Source organism: Eschrichtius robustus, chromosome 9 (assembly GCF_028021215.1).
Source record: "Eschrichtius robustus isolate mEscRob2 chromosome 9, mEscRob2.pri, whole genome shotgun sequence".
Lineage (NCBI taxonomy): Eukaryota > Metazoa > Chordata > Mammalia > Artiodactyla > Eschrichtiidae > Eschrichtius > Eschrichtius robustus.
In genome coordinates this window covers 1,347,108-1,362,026 of record NC_090832.1, presented here as the reverse complement: position 1 = coordinate 1,362,026, position 14,919 = coordinate 1,347,108, and the positions used below count along the sequence as shown (strand labels likewise).

At 48.0% G+C, this 14,919-nt stretch overlaps 1 protein-coding gene across 2 annotated transcripts in view; it reads left to right on the top strand.

Annotated features, from left to right (window-relative positions):
• The window catches only part of SMOC2 (SPARC related modular calcium binding 2), a 156,922-nt gene that overhangs the window by 139,262 nt on the left and 2,741 nt on the right, over positions 1-14,919 (top strand). For both annotated transcript variants that reach the window (XM_068550706.1, XM_068550705.1), the window contains exons 10-12: positions 5,229-5,328; positions 7,174-7,448; positions 13,754-13,791. In XM_068550706.1, the coding sequence (XP_068406807.1) occupies positions 5,229-5,328; positions 7,174-7,448; positions 13,754-13,791 (413 nt within the window). The remainder of the gene's footprint in view (positions 1-5,228; positions 5,329-7,173; positions 7,449-13,753; positions 13,792-14,919) is intronic.

Below are 14,919 nucleotides of genomic sequence, written 5' to 3'. Positions count from 1 at the left end.
TCACCTCCTGCATCCCACCTTCTTCATCCCACCTGCATCCCACCTCCTGCATCCCACCTCCTGCATCCCACCTCCTGCATCCCACCTCCTGCATCTCACCTCCTGCATCTCACCTCCTGCATTCCACCTCCTGCATCTCACCTCCTGCATCCCACCTCCTGCATCTCACCTCCTGCATTCCACCTCCTGCATCTCACCTCCTGCATCTCGCCTGTTTCATCCCATCTCCTGCACCTCACCTCCTGCATCCCACCTCCTGCATCCCTACCTCCCCCATCCATGTGTCTCCCTACTGCCTCCTCACAGGGAATCCTAAGATGCCATGCCAGAGTTCTTTGACAGACGTGACACATACCTGATAAAAATTTAGAGAAATTTGTTCCCCATTGGTTGACTTCCAAATTTGAGGACTTAAACCTATAAACAGAGAAGTAGGTAATTATAATGGAGTTAATAAGTGTGCAGGTATAATACAGACACACCCAGACACACACACACACACACAGAGACACACCCAGACACACACACACACAGACACACACCCCCCCAGACACACACACACACACACACACAGAGACACACACAAACACCCAGACACACACACACAGACACACACAGACACACAGCTCCTCAGAGAGATCTGAAAAAAATCAGAGGAAGGTGTTATTTTTGTTTCCATTTCATTTTATTTCTCACCTACATTAGTTTTCTAGACATTTGAAATAATAAACCAGCCAGATGAGGATTTGAAGCTGCTCACTGTTACATGCTTGGAAGCTAGATTAAGTAGTGTCATTGTCCTGTGACACTTTCCATCCCATCAAGTCACCTGGTCATCTAGTGGGATCCCCCCCTCCCGGCTTCCCTGCCCAGCGGCCCACAGACCTCACCTGCTGCGTGATGCTCAGGCTACAGTTAGGGCCAGTGTTGGTGACATGGGTGCAAAACTACAGATTGTCACCGTTTCACGCCTTCTCTTGGTACTTGCAGGAGGACATTGCCACCCTCCGACTTCCCTTCCTCTGGTGTCGGGTTTCCTTTAGGGGGTGATCCTGAGTGCTCCAGGTGACGGGAAGGAAGCGACACTAGTTCCCATATGGAGTGGGGATTCATGATGTGATCCAGGTAGCAGTCCCGAAAATCTTTCCAACTGTACTTTAAAGAAAAAGGGAGAAGACGAAACTGTATAAGTAAATTTGCTGAAATCAGTCATTTCTATACCAAAAACTTTTGTTTCTTAAAATAAGGATGTTTTGTAGGCAGTGTAGAACACATTCATTTTAAGAGATATCAAGTGAAAAAATTTTTTAAGGCATCACATATGAACCAGTTTCCCTGGGGCCGAGTGGCGCCTGGCATCTCGGGAACCAGCAGCCGGTCGGCTCATTGCTAACAAGCAGCCGGGGTTGAGGCTGGGGACAGGCGGGTGGGGGGCTGCCCTGGGATGGGGCCGCCAGCTTACTGGGGGACAAACCAGGATCAGAACCCAAGGGTTTGCACAGAAATGCAACAGGATGCCGAGTAGTTTCCTTGGATTCCACAGATAAATGAAATCAACTAGGCATCTTCAACACAAGCTGGCTGTTTTATTTTGCCTCAGATTTGTAAATAAATGGTTATAGTCATTCTGCTTCTAGCTTTGAGAAGGACAGTCTGGTTTCCTCTCTCTACAAATGTTTCTTTAGCTGGCTGTCAGTTCTCCATGGAAGTTCCTGGCACGGGGCCGTCCCTGCCCTGCGTCTCCCCTGACCCAAGCCTTCTGAGCTCTGCTCCACGTCCCGCAGGGAACAAGCTTGTGGGTGGACACAAATAAACAGTGACGAGGTGTCCTGTCACGGAGCCTGCAGGCTGTGGTTTCAAGGACACAAGATTTCTGGGCGCTTCTGGCCGCATGGAGGCCGCGCGGGCGGAAGGGGAGGTGAGCTGTTGGGAGGAGGTCGGAGGTCCCTGGGGGGCAACTCGATGAGCTGAGCCCAGGACACGGGAGGCCGCGTGGCCACAAGCATGGTCTGCGGGCAGGACCCACATCTCCGCGGTCATCACCGTGGCCCGAGGGAGCGAGTGCTGCCCTGCGCTTTGCAGGGAGCCCGGCGGTTTGGGGGGTGCGTCCCTTTCACCGCCAGCCCCGTCGTTCCTTTTCGAGGCCTGGTCCATTTCACGGTGGTGAAATTTTGATTTCATGGTACTTATGTCATTTCTCATATAATGAAAATTCACTTCTTAATGACGTGCTAATTTTTCATTCTGATTTCTTCTCATTTTTACAAACACTGTGCCAGGATGAGCATGCCTGGGACCCTCGTGTCCCCATGAGGAAGCGTCCTCTCAGGATATTTGAGTAAAGGCGCGTGAGCTGAAGTACAGATAGTAAGCGAAGGCCGAGGTCCTTTCACCTCCTCGTCCTCAGTCTGGTCGGCCTTCGAGCCCGCCCGAGCCTGGACGCGCAGGGACTGTCTTCCCGGAGTGCAATCGCTGTGGGCGCTACCCCATCCCTGTTTATCCACGCACTTACTTGGAAATGGCGCTGCTGTTGCTATTTCATGAGTGGTTGTCCTGAAAACCGGGAGCCACACATCTCACAGTGCGAGGTCACCCTGCATCTCCGTCTCCCCGTCAAGCGAGGTGAGGACCTTGGCCCCGAGAACCGGGATCTGATGGGTCTGGGAAGATTGCTCACCCCCGGACCCCAGACCTCCACCTGGGTCCCAACAAGTGTTCACTCCGAGCGGGCTTGCCCATCAGCAAGTCGACTTCGTGCGTGCCCAAAGCACGGGGCAGAAATCGCCTGGAGGCTGGTCTCAGGATGCAGCAGCTCTGTCTCTCTGAGCCTAAACCGTTTTTCCCTTTTCTTTACTTAAGTGAAGTTCAGTGTCTTTGCAAATAAATATGAAAAGTATTCTTTTGTTGGACTAAAGTAGCTCTCAACTGCGAAATATAATCCTTAGCAGAAAGATCTGTGCATTTCGCAGTCTGTAATTTATACCACGTTAAAAACATGCTATAGCAGGATTGATTTAATATTTCTTGGTTTAGAAGTAGATTAAACTTAACTGCTTGTTGTGTTAAAGCCTTCTAAAGCGTTTAGGTGCTGTTAGTCTTGTGTTTCCTGATGCATATATATCGTTTTCTAATTAAAAATCTTGTGTTGCTTTACCTCCTTTGGGGGGATATGATAAAATTAACAGCAAAAAATAACCGGGGTGCGTTCCCACTGAAGTCATACTTACCGCACAGAACACAAGCGTAATGCTTTCTTACAGCTGTTCAGCCCTGAGCAGTTTCTCATCAGCTCAGCCTTTTCCCAGACACCTGCGTGTTTCCTACCTGCACCACATCCCTCCCGGGGTATCTTGATGCCAGCCGGGGTGTGGGACTTCACAGGGGCAGCTGGGACCGGGGCGGGTTATGCACAGCCCCTGACACACCCCTGCCTGCCTGCTTGCTGTTCTCTGTTCCTCTTGGTGGTCAGGCGAGCTGCTCTCAGGAGCATTCATTACTGTGACAAAGGGTAAAGGGCGCCGCCCTGTCTCAGAGCTGGCGCTGACAGGGCTGCAGGAAGTCCCCGAGGTCCCCAACGGTCCCAGACACGCCTGCAGCCTCAAGTCGGCTATTGCCTCCCCAGGGAATAGTTAATGAGATAATTATTTTTTTCTTAAAAAGTTAACATTCTTGCAATCGTCCTGGGGGTTTCCCTATGGATTATAATCTACCTTTCCAGTTGTGTTCAAAGGGAGAAGGGGAATAACACAGCTCTATTTTCCGCCCTTCCCCGACCCTTAGGGATTCGCATCTGTTTTCTGATATGTGTATTTAACGAAGTGGAAACTGGTGTAAATGGATTCCTGCTCTAGGCAATTAACATGTGCTTGAATAATAATAACAAAAACTCGTGTCAAAAGGAAATTTATGAAACCCAGAATTCTCTGTGTAAACACGTTGGTCTTTGAATGACTTGGCCGTCATAACACAGCACCAACATCCGGTCCATGTGGAATGTTCCTCCTGCTTCTCAGAGCCCAGGAAAGACATGCCAAGCTGCATCTCTTTATCCCGAAACGGCGAGGAGGTGGAGGGGAGTTTAGGGATAGTTAACTTGTAGGTAAAGTATATTGTAGAATGTTAAGCTTCAAGTAAACTCAGTTACAGAATTACTCGAAGGCCCTCCGCTGCCTTTGGACTCAGGCTCCCCTGACAGGACTCTGGGGCCGTGTCTTCTCCAGCCATGTGAGCTTGGGGTGTTTGCCAGCATCCGGGGCCTCCTGCGTAGTGTGGGGCAGTGACGCTACCTGCTGGCATTGCAGCCTTGGGACCAGTGAGATGATAGTGCCTGGGAATCCCTTAGTCTCACATAGTAATAATTCAATAAATCTCAGAGATTGTAATTTACAGAAACTGTTTTAAAATCAACATATATGGATTGCAGCGTGCTTACAAGTGTTCAAATGAGCTCATTGATATAGGGCGCCCGACACACTGATTTTTTTTTTAATTTTTATTTTATATTGGAGTATAGTTGATTTACAATGTTGTGTTAGTTTCAGGTGTACAGCAAAGTGATTCAGTTATACATATACATATATCTATTCTTTTTCAGATTCTTTTCTCATATAGGTTATTACAGAATATTGAGTAGAGATCCCTGTGCTATACAGTAGATCCTTGTTGATTATCTATTTTATATTTAGTAGTGTGTATGCATTAATCCCAAACTCTTAATTTATTCCCCCCACCCCACCTTTCCCCTTTGGTAATCCTAAGTCTGTTCTCTATGTCTGTGAGTCTGTTTCTATTTCATAGATAAGTTCATTTGTGTCATATTTTAGATTCCACATGTAAGTGATATCACTTATGATATTTGTCTTTCTCTGTCTGACTTCACTTAGTATGATAATCTCTGGGTCCATCCATGTTGCTGCAGATGGCATGATTTCATTCTTCTTTATGGCCGAGTATATTCATTGTATCTATGTGCCACATCTTCTTTATCCACTCATCTGTCAGTGGACATCTAGGTTGCTTCCATGTCCTGGCTATTGTAGATAGTGCTGCAGTGAACATTGGGGTGTGTGTCTCTTTTTGAATTATGCTTTTCTCAGGGTATATGCCCAGAAGCAGCACACTGATTTCTGAATCCTACGTAAGCCTTTCTTCCCATTACAGAGAAAAATCTGTTGTACTCTGTGAGCTCTGGGAAATATGAAAAGATGTCCATACTTGATTTTTTTCAGGCTGTCCTGGTGCCAAAAAGAACGAGTTTCTGACGAGTGTGCTGGACGCGCTGTCCACAGACATGGTCCACGCCGTCTCCGACCCCTCCTCCCCGGGCAGGTGCGTGCGCTCGACTGCAGAGCAGGAGGCTGGGAAGAAGCCCGGCATTCAGGGAACTCTCAGAAGCTGGAGGGCAGACTCCAGACACTGGCATCCGAGGCCTGATCAGCTTAGTGGACACGGCAGGGCCTGCAGGAAAGAAGTCCCCTCCCAAAACCTGAGGTCACTTCCTTTGTCTGGGGGACATTTGTTTAGCAGGTTCTCTTGTAATGCGATCAACCCAGGGAGGATGTTGCCATCAGGAACAGGGCCCAGACCTTGGGATTTTCCCAGGTTCCATCAGGCAGGGGTGGGGGCGGGGGCAGGGGGAAGGGAGGGGATGGGAGGACCCTGGTCCAGAGGGCTTCCCGCTTTGGAATCGCATTTTAGAGCTATTGACTGGATTTTAAACACTTTGAATTAAAATGTTCAATTTAAAATTCTCAAAATAGGATTTCTTTACAGTAAAATATATATGACATAAAATTTACCATCACAACCATTTTCAAGGCTGCAATTCAGTGGCATTAATTACATTAACAAAATGTTCAAAATCTGATTTCTGAAACTCTGGAAACTTGCTCTGTGTGCCTGGTGGAAATTCTGCAGTTCTGGGGCTGAGGCTTTGAGCTTTGCTTCCGGAGAGACTGTTAATTCCCCGAAGCTGTTCGTCTCTGTGGGTGACGTCCCTAGGAGGGTAGTTTGTGGTGTTTAATGGATGTAGTGTTTCAAGCGTTGGATCTCCCCTGTTAATTAGTAATAATTAATCTCTATTTTAAAGCACATTTTCTGATTGGGAATCTCACTGTCTCAGTGTTTCCTTAGAGCACTGGCCTTCTTCCCTGCCTGCCCCAAACCTTGATTATTTCATCTATTCCAGATAATCTAAAGCTTCCTGGTCTTCTTCAGCTCAAAGCCCACCTCTCTCTGTCTCTGCTTAAGAGTAAGATTGCAGAAGAAAAAAAGGCAGTGCTTAATGAATCCAGTAGTAAATTAAATGATGAAACAAAAAAAAAAATCACCCAATTTTCAAATTGACCTCTTACATTCTTGGAAAGATAGATCTTTTCTGTAAAACTAAAATTGAAAGCAGTAAATGAACGTCCATCCTAGAAGGTCCTCTGAAAGTTTGGGAAGTAACTAATAGCATCAGAAAGCCCTAATACCTGGGAACTTTTGGTGTCTGACTCACTCTTTACACTCATGGAAACACAGAGACCAACAGCCAGACAAGGAAGGAAGCACCAGGGATTATGTGAGCACGTGCTGCACCTTCCACTTGGTGAGAAGGCCCAGTGTAACATCTGGGATGGTCTCCAAGATCAGCCTCAAGGCCAGGCCTTCTGGAAGAGTTTTTTACTTATATCTTAAAGTATCAACCTTTTTTTTTTTTTTTAATCCAGGGAAAGATGTCTGGTTACCACTTTAAGATGTATGTTGTTTTGCACCTTTTAGTTTACCCATAGCATAAACAACCTGCCCATGAGTCACAATTAAAGGAGCAGAGAACCTCTGGGTCCTAGGTTGAGTAGGTGTGCGATGTGTGAGCCGATGGGCCATCCCCACGGGGCTTTGTCCTCACGACTTGCCAACGCCCAGTGCGTGATTGGCCTGCACAAGTTCACTGTGCCATTTGCCATTTTGAAACCAACTTGAAAATGTTTTGCCAAATTTCTAAGTTATTTTTAAAAATCATTATACCGAATGGCAAAGCCACACAGCCTTAGGCCTCAGGGCCGAAAGCGCGACAAGCAGGGCCCTTCTTCCAGGAAAGTCAGAGCACGGGGGCCCTCGCTGGAGGGACCACGGCCGGGGTGGGGAGGCAGCCAGTCTGCGGGGGCCCCTGACCACCCGCGTGTCTTCCAGGCTCTCGGAACCTGACCCCAGCCACACGCTGGAGGAGAGAGTGGTCCACTGGTATTTCAAACTGCTGGATAAAAACTCCAGTGGGGACATCGGCAAAAAGGAAATCAAGCCCTTCAAGAGATTCCTTCGGAAGAAGTCCAAACCCAAAAAATGTGTGAAGAAGTTTGTTGAATACTGTGATATGAATAACGACAAGTCCATTTCCCTGCAAGAGTTGATGGGCTGCCTGGGCGTGACCAGAGAAGAAGGTGAAACTAACACGAGGAAACGGCACAGTAAGAGCCTTTCTCCTTATTTTGCTCCCACGCGCGTCCACTCTCCACGGCGTCTGTTGAGTCTTAAGATGTAGAGATTGTCCTTGCAGTCTGAGGGTGGAGGGAAGTCTGATGTGTCATGTGACTGTAGGTCACCCATCCGTGGAAACACTCACAGACTGTCGTAAGCGGTCAAGGGGAAGCCGGGTGGGAAAGGTGGGAGCTGAGTGGTGTCTGGAGACAAGTCTTACTGTTCTGTCCGGGGGGCGTGGGGTAGGGGGTGCCCTTCTCCAGGGGCGCCTTCTGATGCTGAATAGCAAACTGGGGACCCTTGGGAGTAACTCAGGAACCCCATGCATGACCCCGACCAAGCATTCATCCCGGTTTATTAGCAGTTCAGTAATTCCTGTTTCCAAACCAGTTATTTCAATGGTTGAAACAATGTTTCAGCTGCGTTACCAGATGTGTGTATCTCTTTCCGGAACCCAAACGCTGTCAGCAGCCCAGGGGCCGTGTGCAGACTTGATGGTTTACAGAGACCTCTCCCATCTCTGCGAATTTATGATTCTGTTATTCTGTTACCAAGCTTGTAGCATATATGAAACATGAAACAAGTTTGAGAGTAGATTCTGGAGCATTGGTAGATGGTGGTCTTTACGCCTCCTTGTATTTGCAGCTCAGCTGGGACACGGAAGTCCTGGCCGCTGACCTCGACTGTGGGCTTCGGGAAAGGACTGCATCTGTCTTATCAGTTTCTGTGTCCTGAGCACTCGTCATAATAGTCATTCCGCATAATTCAGCCGAACTTGGTTCCAGGCTAGATCCCTGTAATTGTGAAAGGACTCTTGCTAATTTTGCTGTGAGAAGTTACTCCTGGAAGAGTTGAGTTTTATTTTGAAGACCTCTGTATGGGGTCTCGGAAGCTAAGTGCGCTTCATGTTGCCCCGAACATGTCCAGACTGCAAACAGTGGTAAAAATAACGCGGCCGCCCACTTTGCTGACCTTGCGGGGTGATGATGGCATTTCCCGGCAGGATGTGGGTCCTTGCTGCCCTCTGATGGGGGTCAGACTCAGGAGGCTCTGGTCGTGGAAACGTTGTGTGCCGCATTCGCCTCCCTGCTGTGTGTCTGCAGGCAGGGGGAGGAGCTGGGCTTCCACCAGAGCGGGTCAGGGGGTGACCGGCCCCCATCACCATCCTGCCTCACGGTCCCCGTGGCTCCTTCTTTTCTCCCAGCCAGGCCGGGGATGGGGGTGAGGCTGTCATTCTCACTTGCAGATGAGAAACCCAAGAGCGCCGTGTGGGTTCCAAGCCTTACAGCCACCCGAGGCGTGCGACGGGTCCACCCTGAACAGCGGCCCAAGCGCACGGGTCCGCCCGCAGGAAACCGGCGCCTGCTGGGCTGCAGCTCCTGTCGGGGTTTCCTCAACCCCGCGCAGGCCTCCCCTGAAGCCCCCGGGGGGACCTTGGACGCTTTCAGCCCAGGCAGTCGCCCCCACCCTTGCTCTCCTTTGTTGGGGCCTAGGGTCGCTGTCTGCTGCTGTCTGACACTGCCTGTGATTCTTGGACCTGGACAGACGTTCTCACTCATCCTATGCTTTTTTTTTCCGATTCTGGTCCCCCATAAGGTTCCAAGAGACAAGTGACCTATTGCAGTTTTAGGCAGAAATCCTGGCAGCCAGGCATCTCGGAGGCCCAGGGGATCACCATGGGAGCCAAGGAGGAGCCAGTGGCCGGCCTGCTGGAGGCCGGGGGACTGTAGCCCCCCCCGCCCTGGGCTCTGAGGATTGCCGGGGAGGGGCATGAACACTGACCCAGTGACTCGTTTCAGCTGTTCCCAGGTTGGCTTGGGGCCGCGGTGGCCCTTCCTCTGTTCCAGAACCCAGTCTTGAACTGAAAGAGTCCAGTTTTGTGGTTTCAATGAGCGAATTAAGTGCAGGCTCAACAGTGTGTAGAATCTGCCCTTTTAATCTTTAATCATCACCCCTTTCTGGAGGGCCCAGGCCAGTCCATTGTTTGCAAGGACCCCCCTCCTGATAAGCACCCAAACCCCTGAGCCTCATCCGGTGCCTGAGGGACGTCCCTCGCCAGGGGCACGTCCTTTCTGCACGTTTCTTAAATACAAAGGAAGTCAGCAAATGGAGATGCTTGGCAGAGAGTGTGGGCGGGGGGAGGCCCAGTGCACGGTGGCTTTGCCAGGAGCGTAATTGGCCTCAGAGCGGCGGCAAGTGTGAGGCATTCTGAGATGGAACGGGATCCCTCCAATAGTTTCAAGATGAATTCTGAGCAGCGGAGAAATTACTCTCCTGGATACCACCGCCTGACCCAGCCCTTTGGTTCCACAGAGACGGCCACGCTCTCCACCCGCCCCCGCTCTCCGTGGCTCAGTCCACAGTGTGGATGGGTCATTTCCAGAAGCGTTAACCATGAGTGGGCGTGTTGTTTAAACAGCAGCACTTGGTGTGAACTGGTGCCACGTAGCCTGTGTTGAGCCCGCGGGTTCCGGGGCATCAGGAACCACTGCGCTCGTGGGTGAGCCCTGAGCTTCTGCAGAAGGTACAGATGGTGCTGAGAAGGGTGTGCAAACCCCACCCCTCGGTCAGGTACAGGGCTCTGACTTTGTGGCTAACGAAGTGCTTAGTTCCCTTAGTCATTCACTCGCTCAACACAAACGTCGAGGATCTGCCGTGAATCACAGGGCAGAGGTGGGAGCTGAGTCTCAGAAGCTCCCCAGTTTGTAGGGAAGATAGAAAAGCCCTAGAACGGCCGGCGCTTACGGCGTGGGTGTGAGCGGGCTGCTGGCCTGGCCCTGAGGAGGCAGCTTCCAGCTCGAGGACTCGGGACAGCGTCGCTGGGCCGGGTACCTGAGCGCCAGCCCAGCGGCCAAAGGGATGGACGGGACGGCCCAGACCCTGTGCCAGGCGCCGGGACACTGGTGCCTCCCCTGGGGCATCTCAGATGCAAAGCCTCCACACCGCCCGGTCAGAGCCCGCGGCATGAGGGGTAGCTGCGTGACCCCCCGAGGGCAGCCTCGCCGGAGAGCCCGGGGGCCGTGAGAAGGAGCTGCTGCTCAGGCGTCTGCCAGCCAAGGGTGCCCTCGTGGGAGAGACAGGATCGGAAGCTGGTCTTCCTGGAAACGCTGAAGGTCGGTCGGTCTTGCTCTGCTCTGGGGACAACACGGCAGCTCTCACCCCGCACGCTGAGGCCTCAGGAAGCTGACGTGAAGCCAGCACCTTCAGGGTCCCGATCCTGGACACCCACCCTTGGTTGTAAACAAAACTGTCTCAAAACCCCACCTCCCTGTCAACACCAGCATTGGACCTCTGAGTTGGCTCAAGGGCCTTAGCCGATCACATGCCCTATTGTTTTATAATCTGGTTAAATAATGGAAAACTTGAGGTGTGGCCAGTCCAACAGATCAGGAGCCAGTGCCGTGGAGAAGATGGTGCCCACAGAGGAAGTGCACTGCCCCGGCCCCGACTGCTCTCCGGCTGCAGGATGCTGCCCTCTGTCCCTGGGTGGGGGGCGGGGAAAGGGCATCTCCACACCTCTCCTCGGGGCGGGGCTGCGTCCTCACAGAGGACAGAACGCACAAGGGGACCAGAGAACACGTTCGCGGGCAGAGCGGACGCACAGAGGGGGTGCAGGCCACGTCCTCTTGCCGAGAGGGGTCCAGGGTCTCTGCACAGCCCTACACGGGGACACGGAGAGGGTGGGTGTGTAACCCTGCTACCAGGGGAGCGAATAACAGAGTATAACACCTTGATGTCATCACCATTTATTAGAAATGTTTAAATTACTGCAGAATCTTGAGTTATCTTCTTTATGTGCCTCTGACTAAACCGATGTGTCTGAATTTTATTGTCTCATTAGTAACCAGGAAGATAGCACGTATAATCCCCTCTCTTCCCCCAGACAAGCTAAATTTGGTAAAAAGTGGCAATTTGGTCAAAAATGAGCATTGGGAATTTGGATACATTATTAGCTGATCTTGCAACCCTTTTTTTTTTATCTTGCAGAATTTCTCTAAGAGTTTTTCAACTCTTAGTTTTTTTTCAGCTTTATTATCATTTATTTTTTCCTACCCTGTGTAATTTGAAATAGTGAAAAGTCAGAAGAACCTAAATATTCAGGAAGGGGTTAGTTGGGACAGTCTAAATATCCAAGTGGTTACCAGTTTCTTTTGTTTTCTTTATTTTTGCTCACTAGTTAGCAATACATTTTTTACTCTAAAAAATATGAGAAATTAAATAAAGAACATAAATAACACATGACCTTTTATTCTGAGACAAAATAAGACCAGATCTATAGCTTTCCAAAAAATATTTCTATGCACATATACATACGTATTTATGTACTATGATTTTCACTACAAAATGGGGTCATAATATACATACTTCATTAATCACACTTATTTTAAGCAAGTGCACAAGACTTTGCATTTAAATTTTTGCAACTAAGGCATATTATTGGGAGCTTGATCTCAATTTTCACCATTACACAAAATGCAAAAATGAAAAAAAACCCTGAAAACTATTGAGAACTGATAGAGACTAGAAAAAAAAAATTTCTGAAGAATTCAGGAGAAAAATTCACAAAAGATGATACCATGCCCTCATGATTCTCCAAAATGACCATTGTGCAGAAAATCAGCAATTAGGAAATATTCATTTTTGACCAAATTATCTTTTTCAGCCAGACTGCCATGCCAGCTACATACTCTCAGGCATATTGCCTTACAGCCAAATTGCCATTTGCCGTGTCACCTGGAAACAATCACTATCATTCGGTACTGATGAAACCACCCTCCCCGCCACACACACACATCCATCGCTGAGCTCTGTGGTAGGAGCTGGAAAGTACATACTCATTTTCTCACTGAAAAGTATTTTTATTGATGTGGCGTGGCTTCATATTTATTTTCATGATGTACATTCTGTTTCATTCAAATTAATTAACAGTTTATTATTTTCCTGCCCTTCATGTATCTTAAATGGAGCTTTTCCCTACTCCTTGAGTGGAATATTCCACCCAGTGTCATTAATGAAGTTTATATTCTTTTCATCTACATAGCAAAGTTCTAAACACCAAAAAATGTTAACTTTTCTTGCTGTAACCTAACTGTAATCTGTAGCTACCTCCAATGACCAGTAGACTGATATTTACCGTAAAAGAAACCAAGAAAAATCTGGCAATTGTTGATAGTGCAGTTGGTTTAGATTAGATTCAAAGTATCAGTTTAATATTCTTTAAATTTGAACCAATGGCGTGAAAGCCTACTTTCTCTGTAAAGTAGTCATTTCAGGCAAAGCAAAGTGGAGAGTGGCAACAGAAATTATCCCGATCCTTAGATCATTCAAACTACAATGGAAAGAGGTAGTCCATTTAGCTACCATTTATTTAATATTTTTGCAATTTACTTAATATGTTTGTGTTTCAACTTTTCATGCTCTATTTCTGTTTGCTTGGATATAGCAAGAGAAGAAGTTTGAATGCAGAATAATTTTGCTCTTTATTTTTTTAATGAATGGATAGACGTCAACAATTAAGGCATTTGGGATGAGGGATGGTGCCCTCCGTCTACTGATTCATTCGAAAGATATTTACAGGTGCTCCCTGCTCGTAACTTTGGCAAAATCACAGTAAATAAAACAGACAAAAGTTCACATCCTTCTAGAGCTTACGTTTTAGTGTGGATGCAAGAAATGAGATAAATAAGAAAAATCCACTGTGTGATGGGTGATGCTAGCTAAGGTGGTGATGGGGGGAGGGGAGGGGGAGGGCTGGAATTTCAGGTGGAGGTTTGGGGCAGGAAAAGTGCCTCCACAGGTGATGTCCCAGGTCCCAGTCTTGAAGGAGGCACAGACGGAACCAAGCAGGATTTGGGAACAGTTATTTTGAGCCAAACAAGTTAAATGATTCTCGTGATTTAACTATAAAACCAAAAGATTTCAAAGACCTGGTGCTGGTTCCTAGACTTAGAGCTGCCTGGGCCCTCTGTCCCTGGGAGATTCTTCAAACTCGGGGAAGGAGGTCTCCATGGCTAGTGGACACGCCTTTGGAGTTTTGGGTAAAATGGAACAGTCTTCTAAAGTTGGGCCAGAGCATTTGTATTGTTGGGAATTATTTACATCGTGACTTTTATGGTCCACTGTTTATAATCTATGCTCAGCGTATGTGTAGATGCATATTTTCTCATGTAAACAAGTCTGCCAGTGGACGACACTTTCCTACAGTGATATGGATTTCTTCCTGAAACATTCTATTTAACCTTTTACTAAATGAAGAATATTTGGTTTTTAATCTTTCTTTTTTTTTCCCTGTTAGCCCCTAGAGGTAATGCTGAAAGCACTTCTAGTAGACAGGTGAGTATGTCTACATTGTAGCCTTAATAATTTACTGCTTTAGTTATAGGCAATAAAAATTGAGGTTCTGTCAATTTGTAAAGTGAAGTTCCTTCCAAGAAAAGAAGCAACTTATCGTTGTCTACACCCCTGTGAGGCCCCAGATAGCCGTGCAAGATCCTGCCAGAAATTACCAACTTGCTGAAACATCAGCATAAACGTTTTGCCCTAATTATTATTTTCTTGCTACTTGAAGTTTCAATTATTTTATTATTTTTAGAAAAATTTCTGAGTCCCCTTATTTTTGGAAATATTTATTTTTAAATAGTTCTCCAGGATGTGGATTTGTAATTTATTCCTTAACGTTTGGTTAAGGAGATTGCAGGGACGGGGAGTCTTCTTTTTTCATCTAGGGATCCGAGTGAGACAAGTGGCAGCTCCAGAAGGGATTTTTCACTTCCTGCCGTGTGTGCTCATAAACATACTTCTGTGCTTCTGAACCTGTATTTCTGCCTGTGCAGTTAAAGGAGATAATTGTGGTGTCTCTCCCCAGTATCCCAGGCCACAAGCTCTCCAAAGTCTAGAATATTTTCCAGAAGATGAGCACGAGCGATTCATTTCTCCCTCTCTCAAAGCCAGGGCCACATCTTCCTTTCTTAAGACCACTTGTCAATTTGTTATGTATTTTATCTTCACCTGCTTGATGGCAGGTCCCCGGTCCCTAAGGCAGGCCCCCGTATTTGTGGTGGGCTTGAAGTGGAGACCTCCCACACGCACCTTGGATGCAATTTAAAACCATTTCATTAGGAAAGATGTGTGATACGGTCGGTCGTCTTTGTTTAGCAAGTGTTTATGGTTTCAAGTTTTAAAATCCCATCGCAAATCACTTGTGCTTTAGAACAGGGCTGGTCTGAAAGCAATGACCTGGGCTGAGCTGCGAAGACTTCCAAACGGTTGTTTTCCTGAGATAACGCCAATGACGGGCACGTGGGTGCTGCCTCGGCCTGAAATAAACTCTGTTCCAAACACAAGACTCACTCAGCTTTTTCCCAGAAAAGGAATCCAGAGCGGTTTCCCCAGCTCTTTTTATGGTGTTTATCACTGCAAACTGTGACCCTGGGATGGCATCCTGCGGTGGCTGGCACGTGA